The following is a 19,040-nucleotide window of genomic DNA, read 5'->3' on the forward strand; positions in this document are numbered from 1 at the left end:
CCCTTAGTGACCGTACTTACTTCTTTATATTTTTAAAGCAGTATTTCCATATATTCCAAGAGAGCAACTGCAAGAGACCCTCTATTTATTGCTCCTGTAATTAAGATGGAAATTTGAAACCCCATCCATTAGCATTACACTGGACTTTTGAGGAAATCCTAGAGCTTATTTCGGATTGAATTATTTTTGGAAAATGTGCTTGTATAAATTACTACTTCTTTAACCTCTATACAGCCAAGCCATTTTTGGTCTTCAGTATATCACAAGATTTTTTTTATTTGTTAAAACAAGATTCTCCAATAGATTTGTAGTAAAATACAAATACATTGTTTCTTTGTCTTTTATTTACTTTATGTACAAAACATATATTGAAAATAAAAAATTGATTTTCTAAAAACTGTAGCGAGCAGATCACAAAATGTGAAAAGATTTTAAGCAAGACTTATCCTATCCATAGAGTTATGTACAACTGAGTATACATTTAGCATGACATAAACTTTTAAATTTTCAGTTTATTAGCCAAAATTAGAAAAAGTATCCCATATGACTATAAAGAAAGCTAGTGTATGGCTACAAAATGTAATAATTAATGTTAATATTTATATTGATTTTCATTTCAGTGGTTTTTCCCTTATTGGTAGGCCTGATCATGGCATGTCTTTACATGACATATTGATACATGTGAATATTTTAATCTATTAATGATATACAATTTTTTTTCCTTCTGTTTGATCAAAGATCTAAAATCAATTCTACAGACACTTGTGAATCGTATGAAAACTGTACAGTATATACATGCTTAATATAAGCCATTTAGTCTCATTTCTATAGAAATACTATACTGTAAGATGTGGTTAAAAGCCATATGAAAGGCACAGCCTTCTTAATAGCGCTGTATTATTTAAATCTTCTCTCTTAGAAGCAATGCTTCTAGGGGAGGATAGTTCTGTAAGGTTGTGTTCACACAAAACAGTCAAAATGCCAGACAGCATACTGGATACTAGACTGTAAAATGCCAAGCTCCTTGATGGAAACCTGATGGACCGTCTTATAACCATTTGGGTTTGTTGGATGCCGTTTTATGTATCATTTGAAAGATCCGGTGCTTCCACTATATTCATTTTTTTTGCAACTATAACAGAGCAGGACAATGGAAATAATACCACAGATGTAAACACAGCCTTATATGACATCTAATAGAACATGCCACAATTTTTCTTCTGTGGGATTTCAACATCTCAAAGGATGTATAGAACCACAATTTGGCAATATTCACCTTGAGTCCTTGACTAGAAAAAAGGCACCTTCAATGCCCAGCTCTCACTAACATCTTACTAATTTGAGTTCTCATGTCATCAGCTGCTTACTTCAAGTTACCACATGGTCTATCAATAAGGCTGGGTTTCCACAACGTGGAAGCAACTCAGTGGTGCACAAATCTGCAGGTTAATAGAAGTATTACCTTCAAAATTGTGGAAGGGGCCTCGGCTATAGGCAGCTGCCGCATCTAAGGCATATCTTGGAAACCCGGCCTAAAGGTGGTTGTTTATTTTTGTACAACCTCACCTTGTTCACATTTATCCCCATGAGAAGGTGGATCCATTGACTAGACCGCATCTCTGTTATTAACAATGGAAAATACCATAAAACAATAAAATTCAGTTTCTACTTACCAAGAGCACACTATGTATGCTCTCCCTTAAAAGGGCTGGGGGAATCCTTAATTATGGAAACATCCAAGTGGCTAGCACTGTGGCTGTTTCTGTAACTTCCATAGCAGTGAATCGAAACTACATAAACAGTGTAACACAGCAGATAACACTGTTTCTATATCTCAGGATGTAAGGATGATAGGTTAGCTTGCTTTGTTGTGCTGTTTGAGTAGCTTGCTTCACTGCTATAAGAGTTCCGACTGCTCAGCCATTTCCGTAAACCAATCACTCCTGGCTAACCCTCACTCTGGTTATTCCCATTTTGAACATGAAAAAAAGAGATAGGAAACCCCATTAAATTTAGGATCAGCATGGGACGAAGCCTATTCTGTGTGCTACATGAGAAGAAGTATGTCATAGTAAACTACAGTCTACCTGTTGAGTTTGTACTCTTGCTACACAGGTCACATTTAGTAGATTTTTTCTGTGTAGGTTATCAGGCAACATGGCTGTAATATGATATGGACAACACTGGACACCAATCTGCATGTCCAAGACAACCTGAAACCTTGGTAGGTTGTCTTGTTGCCTCAAAAATTACAAGCTGTTCTTGTTGATGAATGCTACTGACATATTGGCTACAATTTACATCATGTCTGATGTGTATTCCTAGATGCTACAAGATTGAGGAAAAAATGCATGAAAATACTGAGGTGTTAGCAGCAGAACCAAAACATTTTGGATTCATTCCATATCATTCAGTTACCAACGAATGACCCTTTAAAGGGAATTGAACATACAGATTTGTCTACCCTTACCTTTTCTTGAATTATCCAAGACCCTAAATTTCTCAAAAGTGGATGGCCATGTCTCTTGACACAGTATCACAAAATCATGTTGTTGTTTTTTTAAACTAGTCATCTCACACCACGCACCTTATAACATGCACAAAGAGAAAAGGTAAGGAAGGACATATCTGTACTACAGTATACTGAAATATTATGAACTTGTTATCTAGTTCGTTCCCTATATTTAAATGAACACTAAACACAGAGAATGCCTAAAAAATGAATTATTGGGATTTTTCCTTGATATGTAAATAAATCTAAGACCAAGGAGATTAGTCATTTCTCCCCTCCTCCTTCTCACAATCTCTTGTCGGGCTATAAGGCAGCTGGCTGCAGCAGATGCCTTCCCCTTAGTCAGCAACTGTTGAACAAGAACACTGCACTCTGCTCTTGCCACCGCCTGCTAGCCAAACATTGAGGGATCTGGAGGAGATTTACACCTGTGTTCTCTGCAAGATTTCCACAGAACAGTTTTTTTTAGAATCATGGAGGAGATCCTACAGACTAACAAATAGTGTGAGCAAGTCTATCTCCGACTACCCTCAAACATTCATTTCTAGATTTAGTGTTCCTTTAAAGCAGTGATACGAGTCTCCTATCAATTTAGACATGGCATGGGACCTCAAATCAAATATGTATGGTGCAAGTTTCCTCCAGTTGCTTCCTATAGTCACAGTTCTTATATAAGTGTGTTTCATATGTCTGTTATATAGACGCCTTGGAAGCAACATGTGAAGATATTCAACTAAATGTTTTTGAACTTGATGCTTAATTCTCTTGATGTATTTGCAAAATTATTCAGTTTCTTCACTGCACCTTTAGAATACTAGGAACGCACCAAAAAAAGTTGCTTTTTCATCCATGTCAAGGATATTTTTATCACTTACAGTGACAAACAACCGATCATTTTCATTTAGTTTGAACACTCCGCCTTGATAAATTGAATGAAGTCCATATTCTGCACTTTTTGACCAACAAGTAGTCTTAACATTTTTCATTAGCGCTATGGGATCTCGGTAGCTTGTCATTTTATAAATGTGTTGCACTAGTTGTTTCACTTTCCCTTCATCATCCTGGTGACGGAAATATGTCTGGGAATAGATATAATAAAAGCCAGGTTTTGCAATGACCAGTTCTCCATTCTGCACTTTGATGCTGTTCATGCCTGCAAGGGTGTTATTAGACCATTCAGTTATTTTATGCCCATTGTGGTGCACATTTGAGAACACTGTTGAGGAAAAAGGGACATATGTGTTAGTGGTTCGTATTCTTGTAAAACATTGATGCAGAAAGGAAAATACTACAGGCAAAGTGATTCCAACAAGACTAACTTTTGTGCATTGTAAAGGACTATTGTGAGAACTAAGTGCAACAATTCTCAAGATGCCACCCTAGGCAATTACTAGAAACCTGCCCATATACAGTTATGGGGTTTGCTGTTTGCTGCAGGGGATTCGGGGGTGACAGAGCCTTTATGTTAGACTCACCTACATCACCAGACTTGCAGAGGGAAGAATACCTACGTGCTTCTTGCTGCTGGGTACTGGTTTCTTTAGTCCCTGAACGACGTTGTCTCACTCGGGTCTATGCATATCAACATCCTTTTGACGTGGGTCACATGGCTGCTGCAGCCACTGGCTGCAATGGTAACTGTCCCCCATGTGTCATGTGGCCCAGTGACATGAAACATGGGGGGCATCTCACCTCTACAGCCACTTATTAGTTGCAGTGGCCATGTAGCTCATGTCAAACAGGGTTTTAACGCGCAGAGAGCAGAACGAGGTAGCAGCAGAGGGAGGATTGAAGAAGCCGTAATCCAGAGGCATGGAGCAGGTAAGTATGCTTCCCTTCCCAAGTCCAGTGACATTAGGGGGGCTCTGGCAGAAAATGGACTTAATAGTATAAGCTTCATAAGGAAGACAATAAACTTTGCATTCTTTGCCCACAAACTACTAAAAATATACTTATAGCATGACATATCTGCTTTTAAAAGCTTGCTATGTGTACCCAGTATAATCTTTTTAGGTATTAAAAGGTAGGACATGTACAAGACATTTTATTGAGAATTACAGTGTATATAAAAAGTCTACACACCCCTGTTAAAATGTCAGGTTTCTGTAATCTAAAAAAAATAGATAAAAATAAATCATTTCAGAACTTTTTCCACCTTTAATGTGACCTAAAAACTGTACAACTCAATTGAAAAACAAACTGAAATCTTTTAGGTAGAGGGAAGAAAAAATCTAAAAATAAAATAATATGATTGCATAAGTGTGCGCACCCTTAAACTAATACTTTGTTGAAGCACCTTTAGATTTTTTTACAGCACTCAGTCTTTTGGGGTATGAGTCTATCAGCATGGCACATTTTGTCTTGGCAAGATTTGGCCACCCTTCTTTGCAAAAACACTCCAAATCTGTCAGTTTGCGAGGGCATCTCCTGTGCACAGCCTTCTTCAGATCACCCCACAGATTTTCAATCTGATTCAGGTCTGGGCTCTGGCTGGGCCATTCCAAAATGTTAATCTTCTTCTGGTGAAGCCATTCCTTTGTTGATTTGAATGTATGCTTTGGGTCGTTGTCATGCTGAAAGATGAAGTTCCTCTTCATGTTCAGCTTTCTAGCAGAAGCCTGAAGGTTTTGTGCCAATATTCATTGGTATTTGGAACTGTTCATAATTCTCTCTAGCTTAACTAAGGCCCCAGTTCCAGCTGAAGAAAAACAGCCCCTTGGCATGATGCTGCCACCACCATGCTTCACTGTGGGTATGGTGTTCTTTTGGTGATGTGCAGTGTTGTTTTTGGGCCATGGAATTATGGCCAAAAAGTCCAACCTTTGTTTCATCAGACCATAATACCTTTTCCCATAAGCTTTTGGGAGACTTTAGATGTGTTTTTGCAAAATGTAGCCTGGTTTGGATGTTTTTCTTCGTAAGAAAAGGCTTTCGTCTTGCCACTCTACCCCATAGTCCAGACTTATGAAGAATACAGGAGATTGTTGTCACATGTACCATACAGCCAGTACTTGCCAGATATTCCTGCAGCTCCTTTAATGTTGCTGTAGGCCTCTTGGTAGCCTCCCAGACCAGTTTTCTTCTCGTCTTTTCATACATTCTGGAGGGATGTCTAGTTCTTGGCAATGTCACTGTTGTGCCATATTTTCTTCACTTGATGATGACTGTCTTCACTGTGTTCCATGGTATATCTAATGCCTTGGAAATTCTTTTGTACCCTTCTCCTGACTGATACCTTTTAACAATGAGATCCCTCTGATGCTTTGGAAGCTCTCTGTGGACCATGACTTTTGCTGTGGGATGCGACTAAGAAAATTTCAGGAAAGACCAACTAGAGCAGCTGAACCTTATTTGGGGTTAATCAGAGGCACTTTAAATGATGGCAGGTGTATGCTGACTCCTATTTAACGAGATTTTGAATGTGATTGCTTAATTCTGAACACAGCTACATCCCCAGTTATAAGAGGGTGTGCACACTTATGCAACCACATTATTTTCTTTTTATTTATTTTTCTTCCCTCCACCTAAAAGATTTCAGTTTGTTTTTCAATTGAGTTGTACAGTTTATAGGTCACATTAAAGGTGGAAAAAGTTCTGAAATGATTTATCTTTGTCTCATTGTTTTACAGCACAGAAACCTGACATTTTAACAGGGGTGTTTAGACTTTTTATATCCACTGTATACATTTCAGAAGGAGATACTTTTAAAATATGAGAAAAGCGTAGGACCCTATTCCCCAGTGCACCCAAGGAGAAGGAAACTTCTTACAATAGTTGCAATTGCAACTGTATGGAACATCTTAGCTTATATCTAGACTATGGTTAGGGTTGACACCTTTGCCAACACAAAATACCATCCAAATTTACACGGTTAAAAATGGCATGTTTTGGGGGTTTGGCTTAACATGGGGCATTGACATCAATGGTTTGATCATATTTTGAGATTTGCACCTTTTTAAAAAACATAAAAAACTAATTGTTCAGGTTGTTTTTAATATAACATGCCGCCCTGGCTTCATGTGTGAACAGGTATAATTGAATGAGCTCTAATGGTGAAGCAAATAACCACAGAGGTGTGAAAACTGCTGCCCCTAAACCGTGTTCTGTAAAACTAGTAGAAGACGATGGTTTATGGTGACAGTCAGCGAGAGAAAATGTCTACTCTGACGGAAACCTTCTCCATCTGTCAGAAATGTATCAATCGTTTTCTCCAGTGATGGTCACCATTACTGCAGCGTGTGCACCCCGTGTTGAGTGTTTGGTGTGGGGATTAGATGTGAAAACACTCATCTTCCCATTCCTTTTCTGAAAAAGACCCCATATGTGACAGAGAGCAAGTATGCTTGGGCTGATGGGGTAACTGATCACATGCCCAGAAGGCCATGTTAGGTTTCGTCTACATCTGTATTGGAGGATGCGTCAGGAGCTTCCATTGTAGATGCCATCTAAAACACAGGACAGAATATCTCAGCATGCTGCATTTTCTTGTCTGGTAAAATGTGGGGGTTTCTAATTGAAAACAGATTCTATTTCAGTCATTGCAGTCTGTCAGGTGGAGGTCATTTTATAGTCAGTGTGATCCGTCAGGTGGCGTCCTTTTTATAATCAGTGGGGTCCGTCAGGTGGCGATCGTTTTATAGTCAATGCGGTCCGTCAGGTGGCAACCGTTTGATAGCAAATGTGGTCCGTCAGGTGAAATTCATTTTCGTCATTTGATAGAGATGCCACTTCCATTATTTTTATTGTTCTCCCCCTATAATGGACAGTTTTGTGATTATTGTAATTTATTTTGTGCTTTATTTTGCAGTTACTAAAACATGTTTCCGCTTTTAGCCTCTTAAAAGACACCCATAGACTGTACTGATATATAGAGAGTTGTATCTGTAGACACCGGTACATTATACATGTGAATACATTATACATACAGTACAGACCAAAAGTTTGGACACACCTTCTAATTCAAAGAGTTTTCTTTATTTTCATGACTATGAAAATTGTAGATTCACACTGAAGGCATCAAAATTATGAATTAACACATGTGGAATTATATACATAACAAACAAGTGTGAAACAACTGAAAATATGTCATATTCTAGGTTCTTCAAAGTAGCCACCTTTTGCTTTGATTACTGCTTTGCACACTCTTGGCATTCTCTTGATGAGCTTCAAGAGGTAGTCCCCTGAAATGGTTTTCACTTCACAGGTGTGCCCTGTCAGGTTTAATAAGTGGCATTGAGGAGAAGTCAGGTGGATACACAGCTGATAGTCCTACTGAATAGACTGTTAGAATTTGTATTATGGCAAGAAAAAAGCAGCTAAGTAAAGAAAAACGAGTGGCCATCATTACTTTAAGAAATGAAGGTCAGTCAGTCAGCCGAAAAATAGGGAAAACTTTGAAAGTAAGGGCTATTTGACCATGAAGGAGAGTGATGGGTTGCTGCGCCAGATGACCTGGCCTCCACAGTCACCGGACCTGAACCCAATCGAGATGGTTTGGGGTGAGCTGGACCGCAGAGTGAAGGCAAAAGGGCCAACAAGTGCTAAGCATCTCTGGGAACTCCTTCAAGACTGTTGGAAGACCATTTCAGGGGACTACCCCTTGAAGCTCATCAAGAGAATGCCAAGAGTGTGCAAAGCAGTAATCAAAGCAAAAGGTGGCTACTTTGAAGAACCTAGAATATGACATATTATTTAGTTGTTTCACACTTGTTTGTTATGTATATAATTCCACATGTGTTAATTCATAGTTTTGATGCCTTCATAGTCATGAAAATAAAGAAAACTCTTTGAATGAGAAGGTGTGTCCAAACTTTTGGTCTGTACTGTATGTCGAACTAAATACTGACACTGGTCTAAGCTGGTGGTTTACCAGTGAGGTGGAAACCATAGCTATGGTGTCACTTGGGAAATCATCACTGCTGAAGCTAGTCATTTGCTGCAGCGGTGCATGTGGCCATGCCTATGCCTCGAGCAGAAAGGAACAAGCCATGGACCAGAAGGTGGAGAAATGGGAGCCAGCGTGCTAGACGGGAGCAGTGGGAAGTAGGTAAGTTTGACTCTTTCCTTATCAGTTAATATACCTAGAAATTCCCTTGAAGGCCCTTTTACATAGGCCAATGATCGGGCCCAATAAGCTCTTATTTGAAAGCTCATTCCCAATCACGGCCCAATATAGGGGTGCCCATACACGAGGTGCCCTTGCAGCAGCATTCACATGCAGCTCACTATTAGTTGCCATGCTGCACCTGTGCTTGAAACAAAAAGCATGTACATGTGCGGTCTGGTAATTAGCGGTGAGCCGCATGCGCATCCTGCCACATTATGGATGTGCAGCCTAAACATGGCAGCCAACATACAAGCCTATGTTCATAAATCAGCTGATCACATCCTTTAGGCGGTCAAAAAATGACCACTTCAAATGATGTTCAGTGGTAAAGTGCAGTGCATTGATGATTGATTGTTCACCCCCCTCCCCCCCAACCATTGTAATCAACTGGCGTTTGTTATGAGAAGAAAATCTCATAACTTACCTTAAAGAGGTATTCTCATCTGGAAATGTATGGCATAGCCACAGCATATGCCATAAATATCCAATAGATGCAGGACCTCCCATGCTTAGTCAACTTTGAAACTCCCATAGTATCGAATGGAAAGAGCCATGCAAGACGGGGTGCTGTACTGAAGATAGTTGTAGGTCCTAGAAGTGGGACCTGCGCCTAGCAGACATTTATAGCATACCCTGTCAATATGCCACAAAATGTCCAGATAGGAACAACCCTTTAAACTATAAATTAAACTTTGAAACCAGTAGCAAAAAGAAAACAGGATATCTGCATTCACTTAAAGGGGTTTTCTGGGATTTTAATACTGAAAACCTACCCTCAGGATAGGTCATCAGTACCTGACCAGTGGGGGTCCGACACCCTAGGCCAGTGACGACGCATCCATCTGTCATGTGGCCTAGGCACAGCTTAGCGAGTGTGATACCAAGCACAGCCACTATACAATATACGGCGCTGTGCTTGATGATCACAGAGAAGGCTGAGGCGCTCACAGGATGTGATACAGCAGGCGACTGTCGGGAAGGAAGCGTTCCTTCGTGACAATCGCCTGCTTATCAGTAGAGGAGAGCAGTGAAATTACATGTGGTGATCTCCTCCACAGTATGGGGAGGAGTGATCACTAATGCCATCACTCGTCTCCATACAGACTCGTTGTTTCCCTGCAGCAGAGTGTTTCATTGGGTAATCGGCGACACCTTTTTACGCTACCAGATAATCGCTAATGAGTGTTCCTCTGACCGCTTGTTAGCGATTATCTGGGGGATTCTTGGCCTGTGGAAAGGGCTCTTTACGCTGTTTGCATGCAATGAGTCATGGAGCAAAAGAATTTCATTTCTTAGGAAGATTAAGGTCAGCTCAGCATTGTGAAATCTGCTTATCTGCAATCATACCAGCCGTATTATGTACCCACGACTTCTACAGTATTTATTTTACATATGCATGATATATATTAGCTAGAGTGGATTCATGTTTATGATTACGCTACGGCAGTCCAAGAGATAAAATATCTAAACCAGATGGCTAGTTGTTTAACCTTATCTTTAAGGCTACTTTCACACTTGCGTTCAGAGAGGATCCGTCTGGTGTCTGCACAGACGGATCCGCTCCTATAATGCAGACGTTTGGATCCGTTCAGAGCGTATCCGGGCATGTGACTGATGAAGGTGACGTCACATGGTCTAGTGCAGGCATGCTCAACCTGCGGCCCTCCAGCTGTTGTAAAACTACAACTCCCACAATGCCATGCTGTAGGCTGATAGCTGTAGGCTGTTTGGGCATGCTGGGAGTTGTAGTTTTGCAACAGCTGGAGGGCCGCAGGTTGAGCATGCCTGGTCTAGGGAAAGCTGAGAGAAGGCTGCGGCACTACTGCCAGCACCTGTGTCTTCTCAAACAGCTGTCCCCGGTGTCGGACCCCACCAATCAGATACTGATGACTTTGGCCTCATGCACACGACCGTGCCGTTTTTTTTGCGGTCCGCAAAAAAACGGAAGCGCCCGTGTGCCTTCCGCAATTTGCGGAACGGAACGGGCGGCCCATTGCAGAAATGCCTATTTTTGTCCGCAAAACGGACAAGAATAGGACATGCTATATTTTTTTGTGGGGCCTCGGAAAGGAGCAACGGATGCGGACAGCACACGGAGTGCTGTCTGCATCTTTTGCGGCCCCATTGAAGTGAATGGGTCCGCATCCAAGATGCAAAAACTGCGGCTCGGATGCGGACCATAACTACGGTTGTGTGCATGAGGCCTTAGCCAGAGGATAGGTCACCAATAAAAATATTTCGGAAAAGCCATTTAAGTATATGTGCACTTTTGCAAAAAAATTTTTTATTGATTTAGTGCATCTAAGAAAACAGCAGAAAAATAGGGAACCTATTAAACAGTCTGGATTAACCACCTCAGCCCCCAGTGCTTAAACACCCTGAAAGACCAGGCCACTTTTTACACTTCTGACCTACACTACTTTCACCGTTTATTGATCGGTCATGCAACTTACCACCCAAATGAATTTTACCTCCTTTTCTTCTCACTAATAGAGCTTTCATTTGGTGGTATTTCATTGCTGCTGACATTTTTACTTTTTTTGTTATTAATCGAAATTTAACGATTTTTTTGCAAAAAAATGACATTTTTCACTTTCAGTTGTAAAATTTTGCAAAAAAAAACGAGATCCATATATAAATTTTGCTCTAAATTTATTGTTCTACATGTCTTTGATAAAAAAAAAATGTTTGGGTAAAAAAAATATGGTTTGGGTAAAAGTTATAGCGTTTACAAACTATGGTACAAAAATGTGAATTTCCGCTTTTTGAAGCAGCTCTGACTTTCTGAGCACCTGTCATGTTTCCTGAGGTTCTACAATGCCCAGACAGTACAAACACCCCACAAATGACCCCATTTCGGAAAGTACACACCCTAAGGTATTCGCTGATGGGCATAGTGAGTTCATAGAACTTTTTATTTTTTGTCACAAGTTAGCGGAAAATTATGATTTTTTTTTTTCTTACAAAGTCTCATATTCCACTAACTTGTGACAAAAAATAAAAAGTTCTATGAACTCACTATGCCCATCACGAAATACCTTGGGGTCTCTTCTTTCCAAAATGGGGTCACTTGTGGGGTAGTTATACTGCCCTGGCATTCTAGGGGCCCAAATGTGTGGTAAGGAGTTTGAAATCAAATTCTGTAAAAAATGACCAGTGAAATCCGAATGGTGCTCTTTGGAATATGGGCCCCTTTGCCCACCTAGGCTGCAAAAAAGTGTCACACATCTGGTATCTCTGTATTCAGGAGAAGTTGAGGAATGTGTTTTGGGGTGTCTTTTTACATATACCCATGCTGGGTGAGATAAATATCTTGGTCAAATGCCAACTTTGTATAAAAAAATTGGAAAAGTTGTCTTTTGCCAAGATATTTCTCTCATCCAGCATGGGTATATGTAAAATGACACCCCAAAACACATTCCCCAACTTCTCCTGAGTACGGAGATACCAGATGTGTGACACTTTTTTGCAGCCTAGGTGGGCAAAGGGGCCCATATTCCAAAGAGCACCTTTCGGATTTCACTGGTCATTTTTTACAGAATTTGATTTCAAACTCCTTACCACACATTTGGGCCCCTAGAATGCCAGGGCAGTATAACTACCCCACAAGTGACCCCATTTTGGAAAGAAGACACCCCAAGGTATTCGCTGATGGGCATAGTGAGTTCATGGAAGTTTTTATTTTTTGTCACAAGTTAGTGGAATATGAGACTTTGTAAGAAAAAAAAAAAAAAATCATCATTTTCCACTAACTTGTGACAAAAAATTAAAAAATTCTAGGAACTCGCCATGCCCCTCACGGAATACCTTGGGGTGTCTTCTTTCCAAAATGGGGTCACTTGTGGGGTAGTTATACTGCCCTGGCATTTTCCAGGGGCCCTAATGTGTGGTAAGTAGGTAAATGACCTGTGAAATCCGAAAGGTGCTCTTTGGAATGTGGGCCCCTTTGCCCACCTAGGCTGCAAAAAAGTGCCACACATGTGGTATCTCCGTACTCGGGAGAAGTTGGGGAATGTGTTTTGGGGTGTCATTTTACATATACCCATGCTGGGTGAGAGAAATATCTTGGCAAAAGACAACTTTTCCCATTTTTCTATACAAAGTTGGCATTTGACCAAGATATTTATCTCACCCAGCATGGGTATATGTAAAAGGACACCCCAAAACACATTCCTCAACTTCTCCTGAATACAGAGATACCAGATGTGTGACACTTTTTTGCAGCCTAGGTGGGTAAAGGGGCCCATATTCCAAAGAGCACCTTTCGGATTTCACTGGTCATTTTTTACAGAATTTGATTTCAAACTCCTTACCACACATTTGGGCCCCTAATTTGCCACGGCAGTATAACTACCCCACAAGTGACCCCATTTTGGAAAGAAGACACCCCAAGGTATTCGCTGATGGGCATAGTGAGTTCATGGAAGTTTTTATTTTTTGTCACAAGTTAGTGGAATATGAGACTTTGTAAGAAAAAAATAAATAAAATAAAAAATCATCATTTTCCACTAACTTGTGACAAAAAAATAAAAATTCTAGGAACTCGCCATGCCCCTCACGGGAATACCTTGGGGTGTCTTCTTTCCAAAATGGGGTCACTTGTGGGGTAGTTATACTGCCCTGGCATTTTCCAGGGGCCCTAATGTGTGGTAAGTAGGTAAATGACCTGTGAAATCCGAAAGGTGCTCTTTGGAATGTGGGCCCCTTTGCCCACCTAGGCTGCAAAAAAGTGCCACACATGTGGTATCTCCGTACTCGGGAGAAGTTGGGGAATGTGTTTTGGGGTGTCATTTTACATATACCCATGCTGGGTGAGAGAAATATCTTGGCAAAAGACAACTTTTCCCATTTTTCTATACAAAGTTGGCATTTGACCAAGATATTTATCTCACCCAGCATGGGTATATGTAAAAGGACACCCCAAAACACATTCCTCAACTTCTCCTGAATACAGAGATACCAGATGTGTGACACTTTTTTGCAGCCTAGGTGGGCAAAGGGGCCCATATTCCAAAGAGCACCTTTCGGATTTCACTGGTCATTTTTTACAGAATTTGATTTCAAACTCCTTACCACACATTTGGGCCCCTAATATGCCACGGCAGTATAACTAGCCCACAAGTGACCCCATTTTGGAAAGAAGACACCCCAAGGTATTCGCTGATGGGCATAGTGAGTTCATGGAAGTTTTTATTTTTTGTCACAAGTTAGTGGAATATGAGACTTTGTAAGAAAAAAATAAATAAAATAAAAAATCATCATTTTCCACTAACTTGTGACAAAAAATAAAAAATTCTAGGAACTCGCCATGCCCCTCACGGAATACCTTGGGGTGTCTTCTTTCCAAAATGGGGTCACTTGTGGGGTAGTTATACTGCCCTGGCATTTTCCAGGGGCCCTAATGTGTGGTAAGTAGGTAAATGACCTGTGAAATCCGAAAGGTGCTCTTTGGAATGTGGGCCCCTTTGCCCACCTAGGCTGCAAAAAAGTGCCACACGTGTGGTATCTCCGTACTCGGGAGAAGTTGGGGAATGTGTTTTGGGGTGTCATTTTACATATACCCATGCTGGGTGGGATAAATATCTTGGTCAAATGCCAACTTTGTATAAAAAAATGGGAAAAGTTGTCTTTTGCCAAGATATTTCTCTCACCCAGCATGGGTATATGTAAAATGACACCCCAAAACACATTCCCCAACTTCTCCTGAGTACGGCGATACCAGATGTGTGACACTTTTTTGCAGCCTAAATGCGCAAAGGGGCCCACATTCCTTTTATGAGGGCATTTTTAGACATTTGGATCCCAGACTTCTTTTCACGCTTTAGGGCCCCTAGAATGCCAGGGCAGTATAAATACCCCACATGTGACCCCATTTTGGAAAGAAGACACCCCAAGGTATTCAATGAGGGGCATGGCGAGTTCATAGAAATTTATTTTTTTTGGCACAAGTTAGCGGAAATTGATTTTATTTATTTTTTTCTCACAAAGTCTCCCTTTCCGCTAACTTGGGACAAAAATTTCAATCTTTCATGGACTCAATATGCCCCTCACGGAATACCTGGGGGTGTCTTCTTTCCGAAATGGGGTCACATGTGGGGTATTTATACTGCCCTGGCATTCTAGGGGCCCTAAAGCGTGAGAAGAAGTCTGGAATATAAATGTCTAAAAAGTTTTACGCATTTGGATTCCGTGAGGGGTATGGTGAGTTCATGTGAGATTTAATTTTTTGACGCAAGTTAGTGGAATATGAGACTTTGTAAGAAAAATAAATAAATTTCCGCTAACTTGGGCCAAAAAAATGTCTGAATGGAGCCTTACAGAGGGGTGATCAATGACAGGGGGGGTGATCAATGACAGGGGTGTGATCAATGACAGGGGGGTAATCAATGACAGGGGGGTGATCAGAGAGTCTATATGGGGTGATCACCAGTCATTGATCACGCCCCTGTAAGGCTCCATTCAGACGTCCGTGTGCGTTTTGCGGATCCGATCCATCTATCAGTGGATCCGTAAAAATCATGCGGACATCTGAATGGAGCTTTACAGGGGGGTGATCAATGACAGGGTGGTAATCAATGACAGGGGGGTGATCAGGGAGTCTATATGGGGTGATCACCACAGTCATTGATCATGCCCCTGTAAGGCTCCATTCAGACGTCCGTGTGCGTTTTGCGGATCCGATCCATCTATCAGTGGATCCGTAAAAATCATGCGGACGTCTGAATGGAGCTTTACAGAGGGTTGATCAATGACAGGGGGGTAATCAATGACAGGGGGGTGATCAGGGAGTCTATATGGGGTGATCACCACAGTCATTGATCATGCCCCTGTAAGGTTCCATTCAGACGTCCGTGTGCGTTTTGCGGATCCGATCCATCTATCAGTGGATCCGTAAAAATCATGCGGACGTCTGAATGGAGCTTTACAGGGGTGTGATCAATGACAGGGGGGTAATCAATGACAGGGGGGTGATCAGGGAGTCTATATGGGGTGATCACCACAGTCATTGATCATGCCCCTGTAAGGCTCCATTCAGACGTCCGTGTGCGTTTTGCGGATCCGATCCATCTATCAGTGGATCCGTAAAAATCATGCGGACGTCTGAATGGAGCTTTACAGGGGGGTGATCAATGACAGGGGGGTAATCAATGACAGGGGGGTGATCAGGGAGTCTATATGGGGTGATCACCACAGTCATTGATCATGCCCCTGTAAGGCTCCATTCAGACGTCCGTGTGCGTTTTGCGGATCCGATCCATCTATCAGTGGATCCGTAAAAATCATGCGGACGTCTGAATGGAGCTTTACAGGGGGGTGATCAATGACAGGGGGGTAATCAATGACAGGGGGGTGATCAGGGAGTCTATATGGGGTGATCACCACAGTCATTGATCATGCCCCTGTAAGGCTCCATTCAGACGTCCGTGTGCGTTTTGCGGATCCGATCCATCTATCAGTGGATCCGTAAAAATCATGCGGACGTCTGAATGGAGCTTTACAGGGGGGTGATCAATGACAGGGGGGTGATCAGGGAGTCTATATGGGGTGATCACCACAGTCATTGATCATGCCCCTGTAAGGCTCCATTCAGACGTCCGTGTGCGTTTTGCGGATCCGATCCATCTATCAGTGGATCCGTAAAAATCATGCGGACGTCTGAATGGAGCTTTACAGGGGTGTGATCAATGACAGGGGGGTAATCAATGACAGGGGGGTGATCAGGGAGTCTATATGGGGTGATCAGGGGTGATCAAGATCAAGGGTGAATAAGGGGTTAATAAGTGACCGGGGGGGGGGGGGTGTAGTGTAGTGTGGTGCTTGGTGCAACATATTACTGAGCTATCTGTGTCCTCTGGTGGTCGATCCAAACAAAGGGGACCACCAGAGGACCAGGTAGCAGGTATATTAGACGCTGTTATCAAAACAGCGTCTAATATACCTGTTAGGGGTTAAAAAAATCACATCTCCAGCCTGCCAGCGAACGATCGCCGCTGGCAGGCTGGAGATCCACTTTCTTACCTTCCGTTCCTGTGCGCGCGTTCACAGGAAATCTCGGCCATCGCGAGAGGGCGCGTCGGCGCGTCCACTCGGAATCAATCAACCACCTCCAGGACGCGTCTGTGCGTACAGCGGTCCGCAGGTGGTTAAAGAGGACCTGTCACCTCTCCTGACATGTCTGTTGTAGTGACTACATGCATTCTCCATGTAATAACAATTCTGGATCATCTAATCTTATGACTCTATAATGTGCCATTCCTGTATTATTCCTGCTAGAAGTTATGAGTGAATTGCCAGCAGTGTGCAGTAAAGGAAGGGATGGGTGTTACCAGTTGGGGGGGTGTCCCTGCACTGACTGACACCAGCAGCACTGATTGGACAGTCAGACACACCCGCTACTGGTAACACCCAGCAGTACCTTTACTGCAGATGGCTGGCAATTTTTTTGTAAACTTCTAGCAATGGCACAACAGACTTGTAAGAATAGATGCTCCAGAATTGTTATTACATGGGGATTGCAAATAGTTACTAATAAGGAGAAAATAGAAGGGAGTAAAACATGACTCCAGGATCAAAATACACGAAACATACACAAAAATGTCAAAATGTATTCTGTAACCATGGAAACGCACCGGCCTGCATATAGCCTGTATACCTAAAAATGTAGGATATTTGTTCTATTGATAGTGAGAAATAAAACAAATGGTTGCAAAAGTGTGAGTAGCCTTTAAATAATAGAGAAAACATGATTTTGCATTTTCTGCTTTAGGTTAAACCTGTATAAATAAAAATATTCAGCATTTTATTATTCTTATTTTTAAAGCTCCACCTCATCCCATCCTAATATCATTATTGGCATTTCTATACTGTTGCCATCTTATTAATAAAATCTTGAATCATACTTTTTACAGCAGGCATGGTTTTCTTATGGCTTCCAGTGACATGGGCAGCAATCATCGGACCAGTGTAAACTTGTTTCTCAGCAACTGAGACTGGGAGAATATCTGAAACCTTTTCTGGAAGAAGAAAGAGCACATTTAGATAAGAAATATTATGTACAATACATATACATGCAGACTGTAACAAAGCTCTGGTGCAACAGGGAGGGTTATGCTTTAGTAAAGGTGGTTTTACATGGCCCAATGCGGGGCCATAACAAGCGTCAATCACGATAAGTCGGGGAACGCTCATTTAAAGAGCCTTCACACCAGTCGATAGAAAGTGTGATTGTTCGTCCTCCGTGTAGTACATCCTCTGTTTATGCAGGAAGGTGTCCTGCCCATGAGCAATAGAAGATCCAATCAGCTGACAAATGAACACTGGGTAATGACCGGGAACAAGTGTTCTTATGAATGTTCATCTGCCCAATCATTGGCCCATGTAAAAGCGTTGTGCTAAGTCCAGAGGATGGGGGATAATTTACTGATCGGTAGGGGTCTGACTGCTGGGACCCCCACCGATCTGGAGAACGGGGGTCTCATGTTCACATCCTGATGGAGCGGCAGGCTGAGCATGCACCCTACTGCTCCATTCATTCTCTACGAGACTGCCAGAAATGGGTGAGCGCTGTACCCGGCTATCTCCTGCAGTCCTATAGAGAATGGAGCGGCTAGACCAGTGGCGTAACCGTAAATGACTTGGCCCCACAAAATTTTTTTGAACGGGACACCTCCCCCCTACAAACATTTTCTTCGTAACCTTCAATCCTGTGGCTAGTCAGAGGAGGCCCAGCAGCCACTCCGTCCGTTTCCTACAGTGTCACTGTATATAATGTCATAGTATAATAGTGTTGAGGGGGCCCTGACAATAAAATCTTTTAGTCCTCCTCCTGGATGTGCCCCTTCTGAGGTGAGGCCCCAAAGCAGCTGCTTCCCCTATAGCTACTCCCCTGGGCAGGACACATGCTGCCTGGGCAGGACACATGCCCTGGGCAGGACACATGCCCTGGGCAGGACACATGCTGCACTTCATCAGGAAGAGAGCATGGGCCTCCATTCTTCGAGATCAGTGGAGATCCCAGCTCTAAGACCCCGTGGATAGGGGAAAACTTTATATTTGGCACAACCCCTTTAGGTTTGTAATTACTTCTAATGTTTAAGCAACGTGGTCTCCTATGGAATGCAACTATGATAAAAATGTCAAGAAGGTAATGTTCACCATTCCCTTGAGATAGACGTGGACACTGGAGGAAGGCTCCTAGCTCCCCCATAAACATGCCTGCCGGGGTTGGCGGAGTGAGAATGTTTATTTCTATAGAGAGGGGGAATAAGCTGCTGCCAGACACTTAGGAGGACACTTCATCTGCATTCATATAAGTCAAACTTTGCTCAAATCAGCCAATTCACTGAGTAAGATTCATTCTTTGGAAGGGATGATAGAGATATGGCACATGTATAAGCATGGTGCCAGTGTGAGTCATCCACA

The 19,040-nt window shown here is 42.1% G+C and overlaps 1 protein-coding gene across 1 annotated transcript in view; it reads right to left on the reverse strand.

The window, feature by feature from the left end:
• Positions 1-326: 326 nt before the first annotated feature.
• The window catches only part of TNFSF10 (TNF superfamily member 10), a 32,796-nt gene continuing 14,082 nt past the window's right edge, over positions 327-19,040 (reverse strand). Inside the window, exons 4-5 of the mRNA XM_040428243.1 lie at positions 17,519-17,632; positions 327-3,728 (exon numbers count right to left, since the gene is read on the reverse strand). Of these exons, the coding sequence (XP_040284177.1) occupies positions 3,319-3,728; positions 17,519-17,632 (524 nt within the window). The 3' untranslated portion in view covers positions 327-3,318. The remainder of the gene's footprint in view (positions 3,729-17,518; positions 17,633-19,040) is intronic.

Source organism: Bufo bufo, chromosome 4 (genome assembly GCF_905171765.1).
Source record: "Bufo bufo chromosome 4, aBufBuf1.1, whole genome shotgun sequence".
Classification (NCBI taxonomy): Eukaryota; Metazoa; Chordata; class Amphibia; order Anura; family Bufonidae; genus Bufo; species Bufo bufo.